At 46.9% G+C, this 25938-nt stretch overlaps 2 protein-coding genes across 3 annotated transcripts; both read right to left on the reverse strand.

Annotated features, from left to right (window-relative positions):
* Nucleotides 1-939: 939 nt before the first annotated feature.
* Nucleotides 940-3268, reverse strand: LOC113992022 (patatin-like phospholipase domain-containing protein 1). The gene is made up of 4 exons (XM_027728871.1): nucleotides 3265-3268; nucleotides 2512-2732; nucleotides 1092-1301; nucleotides 940-1008 (listed from the first exon to the last, which is right to left on the reverse strand). Exons 1-4 carry the CDS (start codon nucleotides 3266-3268, stop codon nucleotides 940-942), a joined length of 504 nt encoding a protein of 167 aa, XP_027584672.1.
* Nucleotides 3269-11453: 8185 nt separating this feature from the next.
* LOC113992030 (E3 ubiquitin-protein ligase RBBP6-like) lies at nucleotides 11454-25612 on the reverse strand. 2 transcript variants are annotated; one of them, XM_027728892.2, is made up of 11 exons: nucleotides 25419-25612; nucleotides 23644-23743; nucleotides 21971-22007; nucleotides 20691-20735; nucleotides 18833-18921; nucleotides 18617-18713; nucleotides 17116-17255; nucleotides 16063-16241; nucleotides 14119-14222; nucleotides 13643-13683; nucleotides 11454-11761 (listed from the first exon to the last, which is right to left on the reverse strand). In XM_027728892.2, exons 1-11 carry the CDS (start codon nucleotides 25582-25584, stop codon nucleotides 11533-11535), a joined length of 1227 nt encoding a protein of 408 aa, XP_027584693.2. In that variant the 5' UTR covers nucleotides 25585-25612; the 3' UTR covers nucleotides 11454-11532. The 2 variants fall into 2 exon arrangements, with proteins under 2 accessions (XP_027584693.2, XP_027584692.2); XM_027728891.2 differs by having other exon boundaries at nucleotides 17116-17258.
* Between the last annotated feature and the right edge of the window lie 326 nt (nucleotides 25613-25938).

The raw sequence follows: 25938 nt of genomic DNA on the forward strand, positions 1-25938 counted from the left end.
GGCTTTCTCCATGGAAAGAGCTGCTGTTCCAAAGAGCCCTTCTGAGCCAGCTACAAGCCTTAATCCTCACCTAAAACAGGTTCAGCATAAAGCCTCACTAATAACCCCTCACCCAGGGGGGCCTTTTTACCCATTCCTGATGTCCCCACATCTTTTCTGGAGTCTCCAAAGTCCCAGAGAACCCCTTTTGGCAGTGACAGCCCTGGGCCAAGTGTCACTTAGCCCATGGAAACTGGTGGGGTAAAGGAAGTGCTGGTTCTTTACCCTTCTGGGGGTGGTGAAGGTGATGTGGGGCTTCATCTTCTGCCTGGGTGGTCCCTCGATTCTCTTCAGTGACCTCCTCAGGGTCTGTGGCTCTGGAGCAAAGTTCTCTCAGTTCTGGCTTCCAGTGCAGGGTCTCCTCACCTTTCTGATGTGATCCACTGGTGAATGAAAGCTTAAAGCCTTTGAAGTAATCTACAGGGAAATCAACTGTTGGGAAGAGAATCCAGCTCTCACTGCCTGTTCCTCAACGACCTGTTCTCCAGCAGTGTGAGGCATGACCAGGGTTGACTGGAAAACAGGGATACTGGTGACCCCATGGTTAATTGGAGTTGGGTTTGGGGGTCAGGGATCACCAAACTTTGCTGCTTTGTGATCAGTGGGTTATCTAACACCTCACAGGGCACATAAGTCTGCATTTCTGTCCAGGTCCTGGGGGCCTGAGTTCCCTGGGAGAAAGTTCTACCAGGCCCACTGTGGCAGAGAAAAGATCTGACATCACCAGAGAGTGACCAGGGAGCTTCAGGAGAGGCTGGGAGTCAAATAATCCTGTAATGCCAGGGATGCAGGGATCCCTCTGCCCAGGACCCTCTGGGTGCACTGGCAGCAACTCTTACCTTCTGTCAGCAACCCAAAAATGTGAGAGAAGCCTCCAACCTACCTGCTCCTCACTCCCAGTCACTTACTCAGTCTCTTTAAGAAGCAGACCGTGTCCTGGTAGCCAGAGGCAAAAAACCGGTCCATGACCTGCAGGGGGGAGGTGCCAGTCAGGGCAGCTGGGCCAGAGAAAAGGGGGCTTGTGGCTCTGGGTACCTGTAGGAGCAGCTCACTTGGCGTTTGGGGACCTGAAAAATGTGCTGCAAGCGGCAGAGGTTCCTCGTGGAGAGGTGCAAAGTGCAGTCAGAGAGCTGGAAGTTGAAGAAGGCGGCGGCGCCGTCCCGGGGGCAGATGTCGTATTCGCCGGCGAACGCAGACACGGTGATGGTGTTCTGGGACACGAAGTCAGCTCTCCACATGGCCAGTTCCCCGTCCACGTAACGCTAGGAGGGACAGCAGGGGACCCTGGGCCCTCCTGGTGTCAGGGAGAGCAGTGCTGTGTCCCATTTGGGGTTTCTTCCCCACCCAGGCTGAGGCTCTGGGAGTACAGAGGTGCCTTTCGAAGGAGCAGCACAGTTTTGTGTGCTCCAGGTCCACACCCACCACCTCCTCCCTTCCAGCCACAAAAGCACTCTTTAACTGGGAGGGAAGAGCAGCAGAAAGGAGTTGAGCCAACCCTGGGGACAGGGGAAGGATGGACAATTTTGGGAGAGGGTCCGCTCAGTTTGCAGTAAGGTCAGATTTCGGGGCACCTTCTTCCCTCTGTAGACACTGTGGGAACGTGGCACTGAGCAACTTTGGTGGCAAACACAGGTATAAACATCCTCAGTACCACCACTGGAGAAAGAGCACAGCCTAGAGGGGCCCTTGGCCTGACCTGGGGCAGGGTCTCCAGACCACAAGGTACTCACCACCCCACGGAATTTAGGAGGGAAAAGTCCAAAATACCCTGGGATGAAGCAGCTGCACAGTATGGCCTGTGGGTGAGACAGGAAGGACAGAGGTGAGCAAAGAGCCACAAAACCTGTTGCCCTTGGGAATGGTGGCTCATCTGTGAATGCCAAAACAGAGACCCCCAGCTGGGTTATTGGGCATCACTATTGTGCACCAGACCATGCCTGACATCCACAGCCAGGGCTGGAGAAGTGGGAAGGGAACCTGTGAAATGCCTCAATTTGTTCCCTGCATACTCAGGATAATTCAGCCAGCAAGTAAAAGGGCTGATTGATTGTATTATTTCAGCTTGTGACCCTGTCTGGATTCAGAGGGGTAAGGGCAGAAATCATGGGGTGGGTTACAGCGAGGCCCCAGGGCCTGTCGGGATGAGACAAGGGTTAGGGTTGGGTTTGAAACTAAAAAGGGTGAGATTTAGATCAGAAATAAGGAAGAAGTTTTTTACAGTGAGGATGGTGAGACTCTGGCACAGGTTGCCCAGAGAAGCTGTGGCTGCCCCATCCCTGGAAGTGTCCAAGGCCAGGTTGGACAGGGCTTGGAGCAACCTGGGCTAGTGGGAGGTGTCCCTGCCCATGGCAGGGGGTGGAATGAAATGAGCTTTAAGGTCCCCTCCAACCCAACCCATTCCCTGACTCTGTGCTGTGGGACATAGCCAGGCAGGAAATCCCACACATCTCCCCTTGCTGTGGCTGCTCCCACCTGGATCAGGTCCTCCTTGGAGGCAAACTCGGACACGGTCACACTTCTCCAGTCGTGCACACGGGTGAGGACAACGTGCAGCTTCCCAGACACCAGCTCGTGGGCATTGGGAGGCAGGTGTTTGTCCAGGCCATACCTTAAGACTTTATGGACTCTTTTTCCAGGAACAAGCCCCCAGAGGGAGGTTGTCAGACGACTGAGGATGGTATTCTTGAACTCATCTGAAGCAAAGCAGAGCAATCATTCTACATCCCTTACATGATTAGTTACATACTATTACGTATTATTTATGTACTTGCTGAGCTGCACTTCCACCTGGGAAGGGGGCATTTTACCATGTTGTGAAATGCTCACACAGAGCCATTATTTTCATTAGGGCTAAGCCTCTCATGAGTGGACCCAAATTTTCCAAGGACTTTCAAAATTGCAGGAAACAGAAGTATCTTGTTTTCTTATCCCATTTCTCTTGATTTTCTCCACAAGGCATCTTAAAAATTTTTGGAGATGTGGGAGAAAACTGACAAGAAGCCTTTGTAAAACTTTTCCTCCTGTTGGCTCTTGAATCTGTGTTCCCCCCTAATGTATTTTCTTTCCCCTCTGTGTTTTGGGAATCTACCAGCAAGCCCAAATGACTTATTAAGGAGAGAACTTGTTTTTTATATTAGACATGCTTACTATTAATTCAAATTAATAAGATGCATGACTTATTTAATAATTATATCTAATCTGTTTTATCTCTGCTGGTCAGTTTACTCATGTTTTCCACTCTTCCAGAAGTCAATAAAGCAAAATTCTGAGGAATTAATCACTGATTAATTAAAAAAAACCCTTTTGCAACTCCCAAATTCCAAGATATTTGATCTCTTTAGGCTCAGAATGGACAGAAGTGCACAGCTCTTACCTATATCAGACCCACACAATCCAGCTGTAGCTACAATTGATCCTGAAGATGATCCATAGATCCTGGATGCAGATTTCAGTATGTCAGGAGACAATTCCAGCAGAGCAGACAACACTCCAGCTTCGTATATAATCAAGAAACTGCAGCCTCTAAAGAACACAGAGTAAGGTCTTCCCTCTTTTCCACTTATCCTCATCATCTCTGCAAACACCAAGCACTGCAGCCACGAGAGAGCAGCTGCCCAACACCTTCAGAGGGTTTTCCAGAGGCAGCCAACCCTTAGCTTGTGTCCCACTGTCTTATATCCCTCTGTTTGTCATAAACCTCTGAGCCAAACGTCCAGTGAAACAGCAGCAGTGGGCAGAAGTGGATGGTGTGATGTCTTAATGCCTAAGGCCACCCATTAAAATCAGATTATTACATTGCAGGGTGCCTGAGGTGAGCACTGAGCTGCTGGGCAGCCCCGGGGCGTGGGGACACGTCACACTGATGTGTTGGGGAAGCAGCTCGGGGGGGCCCCAGAAATGATTCCTCAGGAGGGAAAAGCTGCTTCCCCAAGTAGTGAAACTCCTCCAGTGGTACCCCAGGGTACCAGCACGAAATTCCAGCCTCTTGGGAGGTAGGAATCAACAAATATTTCCTGGTGTGAGTCTTGCAAGATGCTCCCCAAAGCTCTCTTGCCCCATTTGTAACACGTTACCAAACCCCATCCCAGGGAGTGGAAAGGGTGGTTGGATTACTAAAAAAAAATCACAACCCAGGTTGTTTTCCTCGTTTCACAATTTCAGGGTCCAAGTTTGCTTAAATAAAGGGTAAAAATACAGAGTCCAGGTAACAACTTTTGGCTTCACCTGCCTCCTAAATGGCCAAGGTTTCAGTGGAGCAGCAGGTTCGTAAAGAAGTAAAGAGGAGGGGGGGAAAAGTCTGGCAAACCCAGTGATTTACTGATTATCCACCCAAAAATGCAAAGCCTTCTTAGCCCTGCACCCTGGAGAGACATGGGGAAACTCCTACAGGGAAAATCAGCTCTGAGCTGGGCAAGGTCAGAGGCAACTGGACAACACGACCAACAACATCAACAACAATTTGGGCATATTTCTCTGGAAAATCTACCCAATATCCTCAGGCAAAAAGGCTTCCAAAACCACTTTGGAGATGCTTATTTCCCCCTTGCTGTGTTTTGAGGCAGTGCTGGAGGAGTTTGGTGGCTCGGTACTGCCCTGATCTGTGCAAAGGAGCTGCAAAATACCCCTGGGGGTGACAAAGCAGCTGGGCTGTGGTCTCCACTAACCCCCAAACCGTTCCCCGGTGTTAATCCAGCCCAAATTCCCCACGGGAGCAGTGTCTGTCACCACCAAGCTCCACCCAGGAGCCACTAAGCTCCCTGCACACACCCTGTGGGCCCATTGCAGATCCCAGTGCTGAGCTGCTGGGGGAAAAGAGCAAAGCAAAACTGAAGAGTCAAGCGAGGAACAAATATATTCCATGACTAGTGAAGAGCACAAATGCACTGCAAATAATTTTCCATCTACTCTTTAGTGCAAGGGACACTTAAGAATTAACTGCAGTGAGAGGGTTGATCCCAGAAGCTGCTTTGAGCTGCTTATGGGGTGCAAGAGGGATGTGGCCCTTGAAACCCACTTACTTTGTGGTAAGGCACACAAAGCTCCTGAGCTTAAGGAAAACTTTGATGCCCAACTCCATGACCTGGGTTAAAAAAACCAGAGCAAGCCTTGCAGAAGCACCAGCATTCCCACTGCTTCCAGCCTTGGGTTCAATCCCTCCTGCCCTAAGTCAGCAGCAGGAGCAGGGAGCCAGAAGTGTGACTCGTTATTGCACTGCTTTCCAAACACAGCTGGACAGCTCTGTCACTGCAATCCCAAACCAAACCCACTGATCAGGCCACACAGGCCACGTTTGACTCCTAATTGCATGTCTGTACTATTGAGATAGTTTGTAAATCCATGTGTTTTACCTCCTTGCCCGGTCTTGCAGCACCAAGAAGTAAATGGTGTTTATCTGAGCACTAGGTACAAAGTGCTTAGGAAAAGCAGAGGGAAGCCAAGCCTCCACCTGCTTATTCCCTCCTAGCAGGTGCTGCCACGTCTCCCTGGCTTTCAAACCCTTGGACTGTTCCTCGTGGAGGGGCAAGGAGTTAGAAAAAAACTGAACTGTAAACCTATTACACAGCCCAGGGTGAGCTTTGTGTCAGAGTGAGGTACCCAGACCTCCAAGGTGGGGCTTGAAATGTGGGAGAAATCCAGGTGGTCTGAATAGGAGTGGCCCAGGTGGCATAAACAGTGATGGGGAATTCCTGCTGTGGAAATGCAGAAGCTGTTTCTCGGCCCCTCTCTGCTCTGCCCCGGGATGGGACACAGATGGTGTGTGTCCCTAAGGGATGCCCTGGGTTTTAGGTGTGTTGTTTTACCAGGGCAAATGCCCCCATGCCCTTTGGCACTTGTCATGTGTCCATCCCTGTGTCAGAAACCACTCCAAACTGAGGGACTCTGCTCATCTGTCCCTCCTTTCTTCATCCCAGCTTTGGGGACAAAGCCAAGCTTGGCCTTGAGCAAACAGAGCATCCAGGGTGGGCCAGTTTGAAGCTCCATTAGCCAAGAGGAACAAAGGAATCCATGTGCCTGAGAACACAGGGCAATACCCCAAACAGGATCTTCTTCCTTTGGCATTAAAATGATCCAGGAGCTGCCCCAGCTGCACAGCCAGGACAGAGCAGGAACAGGCTGGCAGATGCCAAGAGCTTCTCTTGCCTCCCCAAGGTGGAATATTTGAGCATTGAGCTGACACCAGAGCAGACCATTCTTTCACAGATCTGCAGTGGCAAAGATGTGACCTCGTTCTGGGAATCCAGTGTGTTCCTAACCCACACACAGACTCTGAGGTGCAAGTCCTTTCAAGAGAAAGACTTTGAGGAATTCGTTTCTGTGGGGCAACGAATCACCTCAGAATCAGACGTGCAGCTCTCAGACCTGAAGCACTGGCACGTGAACTCATTGGATGAGCTGGTGCTGCTGTGCTGGCAGGATTAACCAGCTGGGATCTGGAGGGGAGCTGCTGCTCACACAGACCACTGCATGTCCAGAAATATCAACTCCTGCAGTGGAGAATAAAGGAAAAGCCACTCCCTGAATGGTTTTTGCACTCAGCTGCAGATTCATCCCCCTTAGACAGCGTTGTCTGGCTGCCCTAAATGAATCTCCCTGGCTGAGGAAGCTTTTAGCTGAGTGAGATGTTCAGGGCAAAAGGGAGGGGCAGGAGGGGCTGAGCTCATCCAAACTGTGTGATGAGTCCTCCCCCAAAATTTCCCGATCCAGCCATACTTGCAGCAGTGCCCAACACTGATCTAAAAGCCCCAGGACAGTTGAAAAAGTCCAAAAGAGCCATTTCCTCTTGTCCTGGAAGAAAAGGCTGCAAGTTCTTGTGGCTTCACATTTATTTTGTCAAGACTATCCCAACACCAATGGATTCAGCCTTGTCCATATCCTGTGTCCTGGATATCCAGCACCCTCAGTGCCTTGCTTTGGTGAATAATTGGAAACAACCTCTGATGCTGGGGTTCAAAACAGGGAATCTCAGCATTCCCTACACCTACAGCAGGGGAAAACCAAAGGATTCAGGAGGTGTAGAAATCCGAAATAGCAGTTCTATTTTGGGGTTGAAATCTTCTCTTGGAAGATCCTAATCTTAGCAAAAATCAGTTGGTGTTTCTCTCTCACCTTCATGGAAGCTCAGCTGCTTTTTATTTGTGTCTAACCAGTCGGTGAAGTGATTAATGGAGGAGTTTCCAAGGCACCTCCCCAGTTTAGTGCACTGAAACAGGGGCAGAATAAAGGAGTGGCTCTGGCAGTGGTCTGGACTTGCTGACACTGGCCCAGAGAGCACATTCCCGTCTGCCTGCCCTCCTCCCAGAACACCAGTTTTAAGGGTTGACACCACAATCAACATTTTTGCCGCTGATTTCACTGACAACCTTTATTCTGAGTAGGAAAGAAAAAAGTATGAACATTCCACCCTGGACCTCGCCTTTTAAATTGGTATTTCTCTAAATTTGGCAGCTCCCAGTGCCCCAGCATCCCTGGCTTTCCTTCTAACAGGAATGTGGCACACAAACCTCCAGTCCGTACTACGATTAGCATTAATTAGAGAAACCTTTTCCCTGTTCTCACAACATCTCACCCAGGCACATGACATGATGTCACTGCCCACTGCAGCCACGTGGGCTGCCCTGATGGTGATGAAACAGTGACTTCACCGGTGCCCTAAGGAGGAGGGAGAAGGTGGTGCTTGCAGACAAGACCAGGTCTCTCTGTTGAAGAGACTTTCCTGCTGACATCTGCACCCCCGGGGCTGTGAGGACGAGATGCCTGAGCAGATCCCCACCTCCAGGCTGAAGGAGTTAGGGCAGGCACTGCTTCACACCTGCAGTGCTGTGTCCAGTTCTGGGCCCTCAGCTCAGGAAGGACATGGAGGGACTGGAGCAGGTCCAGAGGAGAGCAACGAGGCTGGGGAAGGGACTGGAGCACAAGTGCTGTGAGGAGAGGCTGAAGGAGCTGGGGCTGTTCAGCCTGGAGAAGAGGAGGCTCAGGGGAGACCTCCTCACTCTCTGCAACTCCCTGACAGGAGGGGGGAGCCATGGGGGGGTTGGGCTCTTTTCCCAGGCAACCATCAGCAAGACAAGAGGGCTGGGTCTTGAGCTGTGCCAGGGGAGGTTTAGGTTGGATATTAGGAAGAATTTCTTTGCAGAGAGGGTGCTCAGCCATTGGAATGGGCTGCCCAGGGAAGTGGTGGATTCTCCATCCCTGGAGGTTTTTAAGAAGAGACTGGATGTGGCATCAGTGCCATGGGCTGGGAACCACAGCGGGGTTGGATCAAGGGTTGGACTTGATGATCTCAGAGGTCCCTTCCAGCCCAGCTGATTCTGTGATTCTATGATTTCAGGCTAGAGGAAATTCTTTACCCTTACCAGAGCCTTAGGATCACCCTGTTATAGCAGTAAGACACCTCAGCAGTAGATTATAGAATCTCAGAATGGTTTGGGTTGGAAGGGACCTTAAAGCTCATCTCATTCCACCCCCTGCCATGGGCAGGGACACCTTCCACTAGCCCAGGTTGCTCAGAACCCCATTCAAAGATTTTAGGTGATATTAGAGCAAAGTTACATCATTCCCTCTTCTCAGGTAGTGGAGAAGACTGGGAAGAGCAGAGCAGTTCCCCATCAGAAGGCAGCCAGTCACACTCAGCCTTTCTTCATTATCCCACACCACTGAGGAGCTTTGCAGTGCTCCTGGCTGTGGGATTCACTGTCAGCAGCCCCACGGCACATTGTGGAAAGGGAAAAGCCCCAGGAAGAGGTGGAATCATGGAATTATTGGAGTGACACTGGGAGCAGTGGGAGGGCACTGGGAGCACTGAGGGGAGTCACCTCCCAGGTGGGGCGGCCCCAGGTGTGAACAACGAGGCACTTCAGTGAGCTCTGGTTTTGTGGGATGTTTTCAATTATGTAGCTGGATTCTGCGAGAGTGAACAAATTTATTAGTACATATAACTGGAAAGGAGTCCGTGCTGCCTCTCGAGTGTGGTGCAAATAAGTGTTTGCACATGAAAGGCAGGCAAACCTTTCTGTCCTGACGTAGTTTCTTCCAGGGTAGTAGTGATGCTTTCCGCTTGGATCTGCCCTTTGGCGGGTTTGGTCCTCATACACTGACTCCTTTTGCGAGTCCCCACCGCCACCGTGTGGTGGTTTGGCGAGAACTGGAAGGGCACAGGTAAAAGCCAAGCGCTTCTCGTGTGTTATTATGACACGTCAAACATAATTTTTAAGAAGTCAGACATAACACCGTCACTTACGTTCCTGTGTCCCGCGGAAACCTTTCAGAAACACGCGAGTTCTCACCACCCACTGACACAAACACTCGCTGGGCTTGAACGCCTGGCAGAGCACGAGCACATGAGAGAAAGGATTGTTATATTTGGGATTCCCAGCTAGCTGAATGTGAGTGAAGTGCCTCTGAGAAAAATCAAGCGTTTCTGAAGACACGTACTTGTGTGGAAAAAAAAATAATGTGTCCTCAGGAAAAAAAAAATCACCGAAACTTGGTGGAAAAAAAAAAATCACTGAAACTTGGTCATGTCATCATAAAATGCACCCAGAAAGAGAACTTAATACACACAGACAAAGTACAGTCAGGACTACACCCCCCAGTTCTTCACCTGGACTTATCTGCTTTGCATTAAACATTTCTAGGTATTAATATTTGCATTATTGGAGAATTTATACGTCTGTGCAGCTCCATGCCTCAAAAAACACTAGCTCACCTGAGCCTCAGGTCTAAGATGCTGGGGAAGCATTTGGCAGCAAAAACTCTGTAACAAGTATAACTGGCACTTTCCTTATGGATCAGAGAGGTAAAGCAATCCTACATGGAAGCACTGGCATCTAGTAAGGAAGCCGACTACAGAATCAGCAGCTGAGCAATGAACCCTGCTGCAAGTAAAAGCTCTCCAGGTGTCACATTTTCCCACAGAATTCCCACTGTTCCTTCAAATAATGTAGGAAAGCTATTGTCAGAAGCCTGGGGCTCTTTTTGTTCCTTTCCTAAAAGATTTCAAGTTTGCACAGCAAACCCAAGGCCCGTTTTAGAGGGTCTGGGGGGGATATACTTTTTTCAGTGGAATCAAATGTGTGCTGTTCCCTTTGGAGGGGGTGCAGGAGGACCCCTGTGACCACCTCGCTGAGCTAGGGGGTTGTAGAGGCATGGACTCCTTTCTTTTCTGGGGTTCAGGGCAAAGGGTGAAGCCTTTGTACAATTTGCTCAAAGTTAGGTGTGATGTCAGCTTGAGCAGTGATCTGTAAAGAAGCCAGTGAAATGATTTCTCCTGCCAATGTCCCCTAAAACTGTTAGAGAAGAAAAAAGAAGCTCATCCATTCAACACCCCACTCACAACCCCCCTCCTAAAAAATACTCTGTTCACCCTTAATCCTTCCATTTTCAAAGCTGGATGGCAGCAATGTCGGGCTGAAAGGATAAAGAGCTTGCTTTGGAGTTGGAGGGGGAAATAAACCGTAGAGGGCTTGCAAGTCTCCTTTCAAGGACTGAGAAACCTGAAAACAGGGAGAGGGAACATACTTCCTGCATCCTGAGTTTTTCAGCCGATGAAAAACTGGTTGAGCCCCAGCAGCACCCAAGCCCCTCACAGCCACTCACTCCCCCACCAGCGGGACCAGGGAGGGAGTCAGAAGGGTAAAAGCTGGAAAACTGATGGGTTGAGATAAAGACAATTTAACATGGGAAGCAAAGGCAGCACACGGAAGCGAAGCAAAGCCAGGAATCCACTCCCTGCTTCCCGTGGGCAGGCAGGTGTTCAGCCCCCTCCAGGAGAGCAGGGCCCCATCACGTGCGATGGTGACTTGGGAAGACAAACACCATCACCCCAAACATACCCCCCGAGTTCTTCTTCCCCCCACTTAGTACACTGAGCACGATGTCCTGTGGTCTGGAATATCCCTTTGGTCAGTTTGGGCCATCTGTCCTGGCTCTGTCTCCTCCCAACCTCCCATGCACCCCCAGCCCCCTCGCCAGTATGAAAAGCAGAAAAGGCCTTGGCTCTCTGTGATCACTGCTCAGCAATAACAAAAACATCTCCATTATCATCCCTGTATTCAGCACAGATCCCAAACACAGCCCCATGCCAGCCCCTGGGAAGGACATTAACTCTGCCCCAGCCAAACCCAGCCCAGCCACCTTTTGCTCTTTTGTCAGACATGCCAATGTGAGAGACTCCTGCAACTCATCTGTGACACATCTCCTGGGGTTTATTTCTTTTACAACTATTGCCTCTTTTTACTTTTACCTTTCAAGATTTGTTCTTATTTTCTTGGGCTTTTTGATGCATACAGAATGAGAAAGAAAACCCATGTCAAAGGCAGCCACCTGAGGCAGTGGCCAATCAAGTTAATGTCCAGTGACCTGCCCTGGCTTGTGATATACAGCACATGTAAATAAAACCACACTAAATCAGGGTTTTTTCTGGCCTATATTGTTTCTTGTTCAGAAATGCTTTACAAGGGATAATAGTAAGATGAATTAAGAACATAAGGTTGGCTACTCCTTCTTCACCTCCTTCACAGGAGGTTCCATTCGAGGACGTTTTCCATGTCGGTGTCTACTTTGTCTTGGGAAGCTTGAGCTGGTTTGATTGAATTGTCTTTGTACAGTCACTTTTGCTTTCCTCTTCCTCTTACCATTTCTTGTTCTGGGTTTGAAAATCACAGAATCTGCTTTCACAGGCTCATCTCTCACACCTGGAGACCTTGGCCGTGAATGGAGTTTTCTGTGTGGGGGTGAAACAAAACAAAACAAAGCAAAACAAAAAAAAAGGAACTTCATTCGAAATAGTCACTCTTCTCTGTCGTTTTCCACCCGAATTTGGTTTGGGTTTTTATTTTTCCCCCTCCTCATATGGTTATGTCAAAGCTTGTTTCAGCTTGCTGCCAAGGATGGCATCATTGACTGCTGCCCCTGGAAGAACTTGGTAATGTAAAAGTTTCTGCTGACGAGGTAGAACAGCTGCTGCTCTGTGAGTGCAAACCCACCCAGGAAAGGTCAGGTTATCTCCACTCTCTTTGTGTCACTTGAACTGCCAGAGCCATGGATGGATTTAAGAGGGTGACACTGGCCTCTGCTGGTACAGAATGCACACAGCTGGCACTCCTCTGCACTTACATGCAGCTGGAATCGTTTTTGTTGCAGGAAGAAGCAAAAAGAGCAGGTCTGAATGGCTGCAGTGTAGTACCAGCCACGGAGAAAACACGATTCAGCCTGAAGAGCAGAGCTCCGTTTTAAAATGCCACCTCAGCCTAAATTCACTCCTCATCTGTCAGTTTGTACAGGATGACAAATGCTGGCACTGCAGCTGACACAGAGGGGTGTTCTGTTGGCCAGATGTCTGAGAAACCTCTGGCACAGCCCTCTGCTCTGACCAAGGCCAGTGACCACACTGGAGAAAAGTCATTTCTGAAAGCTTCTAAACTCGGCCTCTGGGAAGGTGACTCAGAGCCATGACTCTGGGAGAGGCTCTGACAGCATCACCCACAGACACCTGTAGTACAGAGTCCTGCCCAAGTGATTTTGGGAGATAAGAAACATCAGGTTTTCTTTTCTAAAGAAACCTCAAAACGTGTGTCCCTGTTTGTTACTCTCTGCCCTGATTTTAAAGAGGAAGGTGAACGGAGGGGTATCACAGTGGCAAGTGTTTCATGTTTTCAATTTTCTCATTTTTCTCCGGCTGCCTGTTCCCTCGAGACTCCCCTCATTTCCACATCCTCCCCCTGGCAGTTCCCTCAGGCTTCTCTCTTTTCACACTCAGCTTTGTGACTGTGGGGGAGGCTGCCCGTGCTCCAGAGAGACTCCCCTGTGCCCAGGGCTCCTCTGCCCTCCTGGATTCACCCAGCACCTCACACTCCACAGCCTCAGACCTGAGCAGATATTAACTTATCTGCTCTCAAACTCCTTTTAATTCTCCTACAGAGGCTCCCTGTGCTGTTGGCTCAGGATGATGGATTTGGCCTGTTCTTGTCCCTCAGGTGCTATTTTCTTGCTTACTGAATTTTTAGACCATCTGTGGGATGGATTCTGGGTTTTGTTTTGATTTCTCTGTAAGATTTTACAAACACAATGCACCCTTACAATCCATTTCTAGCAAATGTACCAAAAGGAAGGACTAAGTAAATAAAACAGATTCCTCCCTCTCCAGTTGAGAAAGCAGCCTGGCTCTTTGAGATGACTAAATTGAAGGTGTTCAAAATCGTCATAAAATAACAGCCTTGACTTTTCCAGTAATTTGCTCAATCAGAATCAATTAAGTTGTTAAAGAAAGAATGTTGGAGACTGATTTCTATTGGGAAATTAATTTCTTCAGCCTTCTTCAGTCAGGAATCAAAAGGGCAGCTTTCCACCTCATCCTTTAATTATATTTATTTTTTTATATGTACTTATGGTTTCCCCAAAAAGAGCTCAGAGTCCTCTTTTCAATCATATGATGGAGTTTTATTTTAAATAATCTTACTGTAAGCACAGATCCCCTTTGTGAAAGCCCACCCAAATTAAGCCATTTAAAAATTAATGACCACTTTTATTCTCCACAACTACCTGTGCATACTTGTTTCATTATAAATCACAAGTCCAAAATATTGCGTTTCTGTGGAATACTTACAGTTCCCAGGTCGGTTTGCCACTTTGGAAGTCATTCCCAGCCTGGAGGCAGAAGAACATTTACAAACAGGTACCATGAATCTTCGGTAGACTTATGAACAAAAGCCTCCCCAGAGGAGAATTGCTTGTGTACTGCTGTAGCTGCTGCCAGTCCAAAAGTAATTCAGTGGCAGATGTAGGAACACATCCCACAAAACACTGTTAGCAATGAGTGGTAACCCAGAGCACCTGTATTTAAAGTGTTAACACCAGGTTGGGAAGTGAGGGGACCACGTTCAACAAAAGTGTGATCTGGGTTTGCCAGACCATGTCTAAAGAGCTGTCTGCTTCTGCAATGGCAGAAAATGTGTTTGAGGAATAAATTAAGCCTTATTCAATTTAGCCCTGCTGAAGGCGATGTAAATTAATATTTATTTCCCTTTCTGCTTTTTACAAATGGCTTTTCTTGCAAAGAGTTTAAAAAAAAGTCTTTGTTACCTGGCCTAGGGGCTGGTTGGCATTTAAAGAATCAGCAGAAACACCTGTCTGATGGCATATTGGGGAGGTGTGTCCCTCTGATTCCAGCAATGCTGTTCTAATACCTGTGTATAATTAGAGCAATCAAAACAGGTTTTAGCCAAACGAAAGAAATTTTGGGGGTTCTCACCAATTGTAAAAACATGTACAAGATTAATGGGTGAATATGGACTTGAAAATGGGTCAATATGGTGTTGAACTGGGACCATGAGGCTCTAAATGTTCAACAGTGGAAGCAGTTTCTAATATGCCACGAATTACAGTTCTGACATTTAGCTGTGGTGGCATCTGAAGATGTCGAGGCTGTGCCTCCACTCCCCTGTCTCACAGTGGCAGTTTGGGTCAGTCCTGCCTCAACCACGGGCAAACCCATCTGTGGGATTGTTTTTGCTCAAGGACCTGGGTCCACTGGGTGGACAGTGCAGAGGGACAGGGAGACACGACGTGAACCTTAGTGGGACTTGATTTCTGGGAGAGGACAGTCTGTAATGTTGGACTGTGTGATGTTGGCTGCTGAACGACACTGCCCCTGTGTCCACTCCCATGGACCAAGAGCAGGGACTGCTCCAGATACACCAGCCATGGGCTCCTGATGCACTTTACAACCATCAGCCTGCCCTCCTGCTCTGGCAGACATCTGGGATGGATAGAACCCACAGCCATGGGCTAAATGAACTCCACTGACCATGGAAGCAACATGACCCAGATGGTTTAGAATAAGGGCTGGAAAACATCCAGGAGGGGCATGGCCAGGACCCTGGGGCTAATCTGTACCACCTCACACCATGCACAAGGTGATGCCTTAAGATCCACAAGTATATAGATTTTAATGTAGCTTTTAGCACTTTTTAGTAATTTTAGGGCGGAGCTTTTAACTAAATACTTTTGTACCAAATTCCAAAATACTGCTTACGTTTCTAGTCAAGGATTTCAGTAAATAGAGATCTTTAGCAAGCTAAAGGACATCTAGTCTGTGGAGAGTGTACAAGGACAAGATATAACCAGTGCATTTGTTGATATAACTTTGGTCAAATCTATTCAGAAAGCTCAGAATCCTCGAAATTGTTCTAAGCAGGACAGAACATCATGAGGAAGAGGAAGATGGAGGAAGATGGAGGAAGGTAGAGGAAGGTAGAAGACCACCCACCCAATTCAGGGATGTGGGCCTGAGGGAGTGCCTGAGGAAGGTCCTGGGGGATGAACAATTTTTGGGATGGATATGATAATTATATATATGATAATTAGTTAGTATCATAGAATTGTAGAAGCTATCCTGTGTGCTTGTGCAAAAATGTATTTTATGCACCTTAAGGCCCTTCAATTAAAGACCAGCTCTCTACCTTTCTATACTAAAATTGTCCAGAGAATTTTTATTTGATTTTAGGCAACAAAGAGACGGGGGGGGGGACCCTTCCAGTCAGGGCAGTGGCACAGGGAGTGGTCAGGGTAGCACCAGGCTCTGCGTGGGGATCGTTTGCCTGCTTTGTACACTCTGCTATTTAATATTGTTGCTGCTACTGTTTGTTTCTTAATTCATTGCTGTTCCTAGTAAATTGTTCTTATCTCAATCCGTGATCTTTACCTTTTGTGCCTCCAGTTCTCCTCTCCATCCTGCTGCAGGGGGAGAGGGATGAGGATGGGGAGTGAGCAAGTTTGGAGTGTTTCAGTGGGAACACTAAATTGGGGAATACCACACCTAAATCACAGCAAAGGGAAAAATGCTTCCTGTTTTTTTTCTTTTCTTTTTTTTTTTTTTGTCTTTGCATGAGACAAGTCCTTTCCTATTCAGGGTAGACTGAAGTATTAATTAGAACTGGTAACACAGCCATTTTGTTCCATCCAGTTTCTGCTCTCAGAAGATCAGGTGTGATGTTCTGAATTTACAAATGTGGGGTTAACACTTACAATTATCACAGTAACTTCTTCCACAGCAGGGAATCACATCTGCATCAGTCATTATCTCTCTACAAATGACACATGACAGCTTATCTGGAATGGGAGCTGGGGAGGAGGAGGAGGAGGAAGAAGTTGGCTCCTCTTGTAAAAGGGGAGGCTTTTCCTTCTTTTCTCTGCCATAAGCTTCCCTGAGGGGGGTTGGGGAGAGGGGAAGGAAAAAGAAAAAAGGTAAAGGTGTATAAAGGAAAACTTTTCCATGCTTTGGGTTTTATCAAAGTAAAATAACGGATGGAATTCTTCTCAGTCCACTTTAACCCCCTAAACTGCAGGCATTTAGTTTAATCTGCTTTTTTGTAGCCTTAATACGAGAAGGGGGAGGGCGAAACAATTTTCCTTCTGCAAAACTCTCCCATCATTGCATCAACTAAAAAATGAGCTCAGAGTAGAAAATAACTTTTTGACAGCTAGAAATGAGATGAAATGAATTCCACCTTCCCTTTGCTAGAGGGTAAATTACAGACTCATAATAAAGCTGGTCTCTGGGTAAATACATTTTATAAATAGAAGAAGTTTGTGTTAAAGCTTCTGCCAAAGGAGATTCAAGACAGACAAACAGAAGGGCTACCAAGTGCCTTTTAAAATGCATAAGCACACCCATAATGACAGATCAGAGAATCATAGAACATTTTGTGTTTGAAGGGACCTTGGAGACCATTTAGTTCCCCCTGCCATGGGCAGGGACACCTTCCACTAGCCCAGGTTGCTCCAAGCCCTGTCCAACCTGGCCTTGGACACTTCCAGGGATGGGGCAGCCACAGCTTCTCTGGGCAACCTGTGCCAGGGCCTCCCCACCCTCCCAGGGAAGAATTCCTTCCCAATATCCCACCTAACCCTGCCCTCTGTTGGGTTAAAACCACTGTCCCTTGCTCTGTCCCTATCTGCCCGTATAAAAAGTCCTTCTCCCTCCTTTTTGCTGCCACTGTGGTGACACTGGCACTCAGATGTTTCCACGTGGTTTCCCCTTGTTCCCTTCTGGATCAGTCCAGTGAATTCCATACTCACACATTAATAATTGGTATGGCATATTTTCCCTTGGGGGTTATCATTATTCCCTTTGCATTGGGGTCCTTCACCTCCACCATGAAACTCGCTGGAATCCCTGAGCTCCTTTTGATCCTGGGAACACTCTCAGTGCTTTTGTTCTGCTGAGAAAAGAAATGCAGACGTAGCTGATCTAAAAAACCCACACTTAGAATGATGTTTCAATGATTATTTGAAGTGGCAAAACCTTTAATCCTCTCCTTCTACCTAATGTAGGGGCTGCTCCATCAAAATACTGATTTCCCAGAGTCAATATGGGAATAATCATGGATATATAATGAATTTGCCAGGATGTTCCAGAGGCTGAAGCAGTGTTTTGAACTCAGTTGACATCCTTGGACTTAATTTCAGGTGAAATACCCCTTGGCTCAGAGAAGGGACACAAACCCACCCCTCCTCCAGGGCTCTGAATCAGTCACTGGGGAAAACTTCTATTCCCCATCTACAGCTGAGGCTCAATTCATCCCCCAGGCACACACATTTAAACATTAAAGGGTGTGAATACTCAGCCAGAGCCCTGTGCAATGAAAACACACAAGTATTCAATAGATGAGGTCAACAGAAACATTGTGTTTTTAAACAGAATACCAAATACCATGAATTGTTATTGAAAAGCGTTTAAACCATCAAAATTTTCAGAATATTTATAAATATATATATATTTCAATATATAAAAATATGTGTCTCTCACAGAGAGAGATATACAGGCATATTTAATGTCTATGACCTAGGAAAAAGGAAATTTTGCATTGATAACTTCAGGTCTCCCTTGAATTTTGAAGAGTGTTACAACACTGGCACATAACCTTTGTATTTCACCCCAAGAGTGTTGGACCCCAAAATATAATATCTGCAGAGAGAGATTTGAGGGATCTTTGCAAAAAGCCATGGGCTACAGAAGCTGGGAAAAACCCCTCTTCATTGACCTCATCCTTGTGGATTTTTCCTGCCTTCTCCAGCAGGATGTGAGGAAACTCTTTGCATGGTTATCACATGCCCTGCCCAAGCCAGGGAGTCAGCACCCTGATCTCACCAAACCTGTGCAGAAGACCTTTTGTGCTTTCTCTCTCCCTTTGTGTTCCCTTAATCCTTGCATTCTGTAAACCCAAATACCTTTTTCCCCCTGTAATTCCCCCAAGATAAAATGGGTTTTCCCCTGTGATGTATGTGTAAACCCCCACATTTATTAACCTGGGTTTTCCCCTTACGTCATCCCCTGAAAACCCCTATTTGTAACAACTGTAATAGTTACAACCCTCTGCTGAATATGTAGACCCTAAACCCTTTCAATATGAACTTTAAGTCCAATAAAGCATTGCAGTTTCTTGCCCCCAAGCTGGGATTGTCTCAGCATTATTGACCTCCACACAAGACAAACAATCCTTCATGTGTTTGTGGCATAATCGCCAAGGGAAAGAATTATAAAAACTGCATTAAGCCCAGAAGTTCTCCCCGGCCTTACCCCTGGGTTTGGGCACTTCTTCTTCCAGTGACCTTGTTGTCCGCATTTGAAGCAAGTAACGGGTGGTGGGAGTGGACCCAAGGGCACCTTCAGGTAACTGCAGGTTTTTTGGGGGGAAAAAAAAAGGAAAAGGCTTGCACGTGTCTCCCTTTTCAAAACCTCTCTACGATTCTTCCGCCGCCTTCGACGACCAGATTTGACACAATCCACACTCACTTGCTGGGGTCGTAGTAAGAGCAGGACTGCATCATCATGACTCTGATCTTTTCCTCTTCAGGAACGTTGGTCTCGGCCAGGCTGGGGCTCTGCACAGCAGGGAAGGGTTGGACACACACCTTAGGAACACGTTTGAGCCCCCAGAGCCAAAGGTGACCCCACTCACACCAGCCCTGGAAAGAGCAGCCCAGTGCCGGCTGTGGTTGATGAAAACAGCTGCTCATATAAACCAGAGCTGTCCTGAGGATCTTCTGGGGAGTCCTTGCACCATTCCACGATGTTTCTGAGCCTGGGAACCCACTTGGAAAGAGCAGTCTGGGGCACTGAGAGCCTTGGGCCCTGTTTGTACCTGGCAGCAAGTCTTGGGTAACCAGCCCAATTTGCTTCCAAGAGGACTGAAGGTATGTGTTGAAAAAGTTGCACTATCCAGTATTTTTAAAACTGATTTTTAAGCTCCAGACTATTGGAAGAAGGTCTCTGCTGCACTTGGAATTGGGAAAGATGGGTGCAAGCAGCACTGTTTACATTTTGCAGCATTAAGAGGACACCCCATTGCAGAGAGAGGGCAGCTGGTTTGGCTTGCTGAAATTCAGCTTCAGACACAGAAGCATTAAAAGGAAACAAGCTTTTCATAACTGCTCAGCAAGCCAGAGGTTCTTTTCAGCAGCCTGACCATGGTGTGCTGCAGGCAGTCCAACTGCACAGTCCCCAACTTCTTCCTATTCAGTCATTTAACTGCAGAAAACACAATCTGCAGGTTTTTGCAGTCGAGATGGTCTTTTTCACACCCACCTTGTGATAGAAACCCTCTGCACAACCAGATCTTCGAATTATTGAAGCCAGCTGATTTTTTTTTTTCTAAGTTGTATTTGTTCAAACGATTTTGTTACACACTAGTCCAGATACAAGCAGGGCCTAAGGGAGTAAATGAGTGGTTTGGACCTTCAAGCACCCAACCACTCAGGGCTTTGCTTTTATTCACAGAACAAACCAAGAAGGGCCAGCAGTTTATTTTGTGGTTGTTTCATGGACAGTGTTTTCTCCAAATAACATAACCCAGACTGACATCTATGAAACAATTTCCATTAACATTTAAAAAAAAGAAGTTATAGACACTTGAGTAACTTGTTTGAATCGAAATGGTTCACAAAACACATCCAAGCCCCCCAAAAACACTACCAGAATAGACCAAAATTCAAATGTGGCATTTGGTGCAGAGCAATAATAGAACACAAAATGTTTTAGAGCACGTTGCCCCCGTGCTGAGCCAGTCTGCAAACCATCACAAGAGTAAAACTTCACATGAGTTTACAGAGGCAACAACATCTTTAAGGACAGCACTAGTGAAGACCAAGTTCTTTGGGTGGCTGCCTTCCAAACTGATTTTTATTTTTTCCTTCTGGCCAATGTACATAGTGTGATTTCTGCAGTGGAGGAGGGAAGACATTAACAGTGGGAAGAGATTTCTTTTTTTTAGGAAATGAATTCCAGCCTTTATTATCAGAAGAAAGGACTTGCTGCTGTGTTAGTTTTCAGCACAAAAATAATGAATTGAAATAGTAAACAGCTGCTGAAGTGCTTCTTCTTTGTGTCTTGAAGGTGAGTGATGCTGCAGCATTATGTTGGGGCTGATAAGGTGCTCCCCTTCTATCTTCCCAAACTGGGAACTTCTCCCAAGGATAGTACTCAAACATACACACATTTTAAACTTAAAATACTTAAAATAAATACTTAAAATTACTAAAAATAAAGTTTTGTTCTCATTACAGCAGTTATCCAGCTATAGAACACAGTGTAAGATTTAAAATTATGAAGCAAACACATTTTTTCTTTTAGTATTTGAGAATAATATCTCTACCTCAACGAGCTGGGCCAGAGGAAGAGGTACAGAAGGGTCAGCAATCTGTTCAAAAAAATGAAACACATATTCAAGTTCTGCAACCAAAACATGGCAATAGTTAACCCCCACAGTGGTCTGAAAGTCTGCACTACAGCCTCTGCCACTGAAAAAGGCCTTTCCATCCTAGTGCCATGGGTGTTTCTTCAAAACAAAGTCCAACCTCATGACAGATTAGGAAAGCCCCTGAAAAGAAGCTGAAAGAAATAAACCTGCCTGAGATCAACTTATTGCTCAGAACATCTCGGGGAGGGACCCTTGTCAAATGCTCACAACTGTGCAGAACTTGAAGGGGTAAGAAAGGTGTCAATTTTCAGCTTAAAAGGATATAAAGACCATTGAAGTCTATTTGATAAGGAAACAGCACTACAGGAAACTTATTTTCAGCGCAGTTAATGCCTCATCACTTATAAATGCAGGTGGAGATGCTTTTCTGAGCACAGTGGAGCTGTTTGTCACCATCAGGCACGGGTGTAGCAGCCCTGAAATGTGACCTCTGCCCTGCTGGCAATCAGTTCAGAGGTGCCAAACTCACCAGATCCCACAGAATCCAAAGAAAAACACCAGCTCTGAACATCAACCATTACTGTAACACACCACTTCGTCTGGAAAAAACCCAACTGCTCAAACTATTGCAGTGAAGGTGTTTGCCATGAGAGAGTAGCCTACAAAACCAGAGGAGACTGGTTTCATGTCTTTTATTAGACCACAGGCCATATCACCCACATTGGCCTGAGAAGTGTGAGAATTTAGTATTATTCTCCTTGCTATCAGACCAAAGACAATTTTTTACTGATGATGAATAGATGGCCCTGTATTTTTTCTCCATTGCAGCCATGCATAACCCAGACTGACATCTACGAAACAATTTCCATTAACATTTTAAAAAAGAAGTTATAGACACTTGAGTAATTTGTTTGAATCGAAGTGGTTCACAAAACACATCCAAGCCCCCAAAACCACTACTAGAATAGACCAAAATCCCTCCCAGATGCCAACTGGAACATCTGGCAGGAATGCAGTCCCCAGGTCTGGCTAGGACTGAGCTGCAGTGCTCTTGGGGAACTGTGCAAATGATGGCTTGGCTCAGGTTTTACTGAAAAAAAACTGTGCTGAGTCAAATCAGCTGCATTTACAACATATACTATACCAGAAAATACATCAAGGCTTGGAAAATTAGTACAAGGGTTTGTATTAATTGTTTAGAATTAAGTGTAGAAAAAGGTTGTGGGTTTACATACTGCTTTTGGTGTTCCCTTCGCTGGATTTTTTTGACATCTAGAAGAAGAAATAAAGGTGATCAGAACTTAAAGTAGAGCGCTCACACCCAGCATAGAGCAGTGAAACCAGACCCTAAAAGCAAAGCCATGTTTGTGAGCACAACCCTGAGGCATCAAGAGTCACTGGGCAGTGCCTGAAAGCACTGAAGCAATGACAGGGCAGGGCCACACATAAATTCAGGGGGTTTTGCTTGGACATGCTTCGTGGGGACCAGGATGCTGCAGTCCTGTTTGTTTGGGACACGCTGTAACTCCTCAGGGTACTTCATTTATTGAGAATCAACACCAGAAAGACATGGCCAAGCTGTCAGCTGATAATATCTCCTCACTGTGGGCAGAGGTACCCCTTTCAGAAGGATGGACTTTAGAGGGTGCTGATGGAGCTGAACCAGAACTGGTGTGAATGAACACAGAGAGGACAACAGTAATCCTGTAGTCAGGATTGCATTTGAATATCTGTAATTCTAGCCAGTACCTCTGATTCTCTGTCCAGAATTAAAACTTGGAACACAGGGATCAGCTCAGGGTACTGTCCTGGTTTTGGCCAGGACAGGGTTAGTTTTTTGAAGAAACCAGGAGGGGCTGTGGCCAGGGCCCAGAGGTTATTCTGTCCCCCCTCAGGTCACTGCCAGGGCAGGGAGAAGGGACTCTATTCCAGGGAGAAGGGGTTCCATCCAGCTGAGCAAACGTGGTGTCCAGTATTGTCTATTATCTGGGGTTTTTTCCTGTGTGAATCATTACTTTTCTTACACCTTTTGTTATTAATATTGTTGCTGTTGTTGTTCATTTTCTTATTTTGCTGCTCTTTCCTGTAAATTGTTCTTATCTCAACCTGTGATCTTTGCCTTTTGTTCCTCCCGTTGGAGTGGGGAGGGGGTGTTAGTGGGAGTACTAAATTGGAGAATATCATTCCTAAACCCCAACAGGTACAAACAGACACAGAAAGATAACCTGTAACATTTGGTAACATGCTAAATTGCTTTTATGAATTTCAATATTGGAAAGGATTAACTATTCCTTCATTGCACTCACACAAAAGCCAGTGCAGTTTAGGGTATGGTTCTTTTTCTCTTGCCTGAAATGAACACTGTCTTTAGGAAACTAAAAGGAATTAATTATGGATGAATATCCTTGTTTGCACAGGTCACCAGCTGGCAACCCTTGGTGTTTGGGTGTGAGAATACCTGCCATACCCTGCAGGTACTCCTGCAGGAGGTCTGTCCCTTCCCCAAGTGCAGGAAAGAGTCAAACACTGATAATCAGACCCTTCTGAAAGGGGAACAAACTTTACCCTGCAAGGCATACCTGTCTTTACTATAAAAGCAATAAAAGCATTCACATAGAATGCAGAATCTCTCCATGTAGAGGGAACAGGATCTGTGACTTGGCTCTCAGCAAAATCAACCCTAAGAACAAACCCTATGGAATCATCTTAAAAGTCACCATTGCTGGAGTTTGAACTCCATGTCCCAGCAGGCCAAAAAATCTGCTGCCTTTGGGGCAGATACATTAAAATCTACTGCATAACAACACAAAATAACTGCAGCTTTAACATGTGCAGTCTGAATTGTCCATTAGAAAAGCTCACACACCGACACCCCTCACAAGGAATCCAGTGTTTCATGGGTACTCACTTAGCTTCTGCTCTGCTGGCAGCTGTGCCTGCTCCAGCAGGGACTCTCCTCACGATCACCGAGGAATTCTTCAGGATCAGGGCATTGGCATCGGTGTATTCTCAAAAAAAAACCACAAGAAAAAAACCCCATGAGAGTGGATATTCATGGGAATGGGTATTAAGATCCCTTTAGGGATCTGAAAGCAAAAGTTTGGATGCAACATCGTGCTTTGATTGTCTCAACACGCAAACAGAACCTTTGAAGAAATCTTCAGGTTTGATAATCAAACCAAAGTAACAAAATCTTTCTCCTTTTTTTTTTTTTTTTTAATAGTTTGAATGCCAACAGCAAAATGCTCTCCAAGGTCACTAAAGGACAGTTGCTAATTCAGAAGGTTCTTTCCTGATCTGGCTTGAGTTGCTTTTGCTTCTGCTAGGCTACAGACCCAGCAGATCTTTGGAGAAGAGCGAGCCACAGCAGTCTCCCTAAAGTCAGATTAGCTTATCTGCAACCAAACAGGCACATGGCTAAAGTCTGAAACCTCTGCATCATCTTTTTCACGGCTTTAGCAGTTCACCTGCACTGCTGGTGCTCGGGACTGACAGACCTCAGCTGTTCATTTCCATTGCTCACAGCTTTCTCTGCCAGATTCAGAGAAATCTGCCCAGTTTGCTTTAATGTCGTAGAAACACAGAATCGCAGAATGCTTTGGGTCAAAAGGGATCTTAAAGATCATCTCGTTCCTCCCCCCAGCCATGGGCAGGGACACCTTCCACTAGCCCAGGTTGCTTCAAATCCAACCTGGCCTTGGACACTTCCAGGGATGGGGCAGCCACAGCTTCTCTGGGCAACCTGTGCCAGGGCCTCCCCACCTTCCCAGGGAAGAATTCCTTCCCAATATCCCATCTAACCCTGCCCTCTGTGAGTTTAAAACCATTGCCCCTTGTCCTGTCACTATCTGGCTGTATTAACAAGTGCCTCTCCCTCTGCCCCTCCTGGCAATCAGTTTAGAAATGTCAAACTCACCAGATATCACAGAATCCAAATAAAAAACCAGTTCTAAACATCAACCATTATTGTAACACACCATTATTGTAACACACCACTTCATCTGGAAACAATCCCAGCTGTTATAACTATTGCAGTAAAGTTGTTTGCCATGACAGAGTAGCCTATAAAACCTGAGATGGGAAACCCCTGCTTTTAATACGCCCTCTTGAGATACTGGGTGACTGCTTTGATGTGTCCCCACAGCCTTCTCCGTGCTGAAATATCCTCCCACATTTCATCATCATTTTACCTTGAGAAATTCTGGAAAACAAAAAAATTTATAATCACTCTGTTGCACATCAATGTGCAAGGTGGGGGTTGGTCTCTTCTCCCAGGCAGGTAAGAGTAAGACAAGAGAGAATGGTGTTAAGCTGTACCAGGGGAGGTTTAGGTTGGATATTAGGAAGAATTTCTTTGCAGAGAGGGTAATCAGACATTGGAATGGGCTGCCCAGGGAAGTGGTGGATTCTCCGTCCCTGGAGGTTTTGAAGAAGAGACTGGATGTGGCATCAGTGCCATGGGCTGGGAACCACAGCGGGGTTGGATCAAGGGTTGGACTGGATGATCTCTGAGGTCCCTTCCAACCCAGCTGATTCCATGATTCTCTGAATCCCATGTTTGGGTTTACCACCCTGCTCAATCCCTGGAGTCACTTGCACTCCCAGTGTCACGCACCCCCCAGGCTGGATGGGCCCCAGGGTGACTGTGTGGGGACCAGACACGTGCCCACCACCCCCAGGTACCTTCATTGGTCTGGGCATTGAGGATCTGCAGGTCACTGTTGGCCTCCTTCAGCCTCTTGCAGGCCATGATGCGGTGCTTGAGCTCGCCCAGGGCGATGCTGGGGCCGGGGAAGGTGACCACATCCGAGCTCAGCAGGGAGGAGAACTTGTAGTGGACGTGTGACATGGCCCTGCAGCCACACACACACACACACACACAGAGCCAGCAGTGACCCCTCGCTGGGGGCACTGGGGCACTGCCTCAGTGTTCCACCGAGGGAGTTTTGGGACACAAACCCAGGGCACAGGAGAACACCCCCCACCCCACACTGTGACCTCACGTGACCAAGGGCACTATGGAAAAATCATAGAGGCATGGAGTCCCAGAATGGTGTGGGTGAGAGGGGACCTTACAGATCACCCAGATCCACCCCCTGCCATGGGCAGGGACACCTTCCACTAGCCCAGGTTGCTCCAAGCCCCATCCAACCTGGCCTTGGACACTTCCAGGGCTGGGGCAGCCACAGCTTCTCTGGGCAAC

This window comes from Pipra filicauda, unplaced genomic scaffold (genome assembly GCF_003945595.2).
Source record: "Pipra filicauda isolate LSUMZ 115617 unplaced genomic scaffold, ASM394559v2 scaffold172_size1731463_pilon, whole genome shotgun sequence".
In the NCBI taxonomy this organism is placed as follows: domain Eukaryota; kingdom Metazoa; phylum Chordata; class Aves; order Passeriformes; family Pipridae; genus Pipra; species Pipra filicauda.

Coding starts and splice junctions, on each gene's coding strand:
- LOC113992022 (XM_027728871.1), bottom strand. Junction 1,302..2,511: donor CCAAGGAGGACCTGATCCAG/GTGGGAGCAGCC, acceptor TGTCCCTCCTAG/CGTTACGTGGACGGGGAACT. Junction 1,009..1,091: donor TTCAGGTCCCCAAACGCCAA/GTGAGCTGCTCC, acceptor TCCCCCCTGCAG/GTCATGGACCGGTTTTTTGC.
- LOC113992030 (XM_027728891.2), bottom strand. CDS start 25,584: ATGTCACACGTCCACTACAAGTTCTCCTCCCTGCTGAGCTCGGATGTG. Junction 22,008..23,643: donor GCCAGCAGAGCAGAAGCTAA/GTGAGTACCCAT, acceptor TTCTTCTTCTAG/ATGTCAAAAAAATCCAGCGA. Junction 16,242..17,115: donor GCCATACCAATTATTAATGT/GTGAGTATGGAA, acceptor AACCCCCCTCAG/GGAAGCTTATGGCAGAGAAA.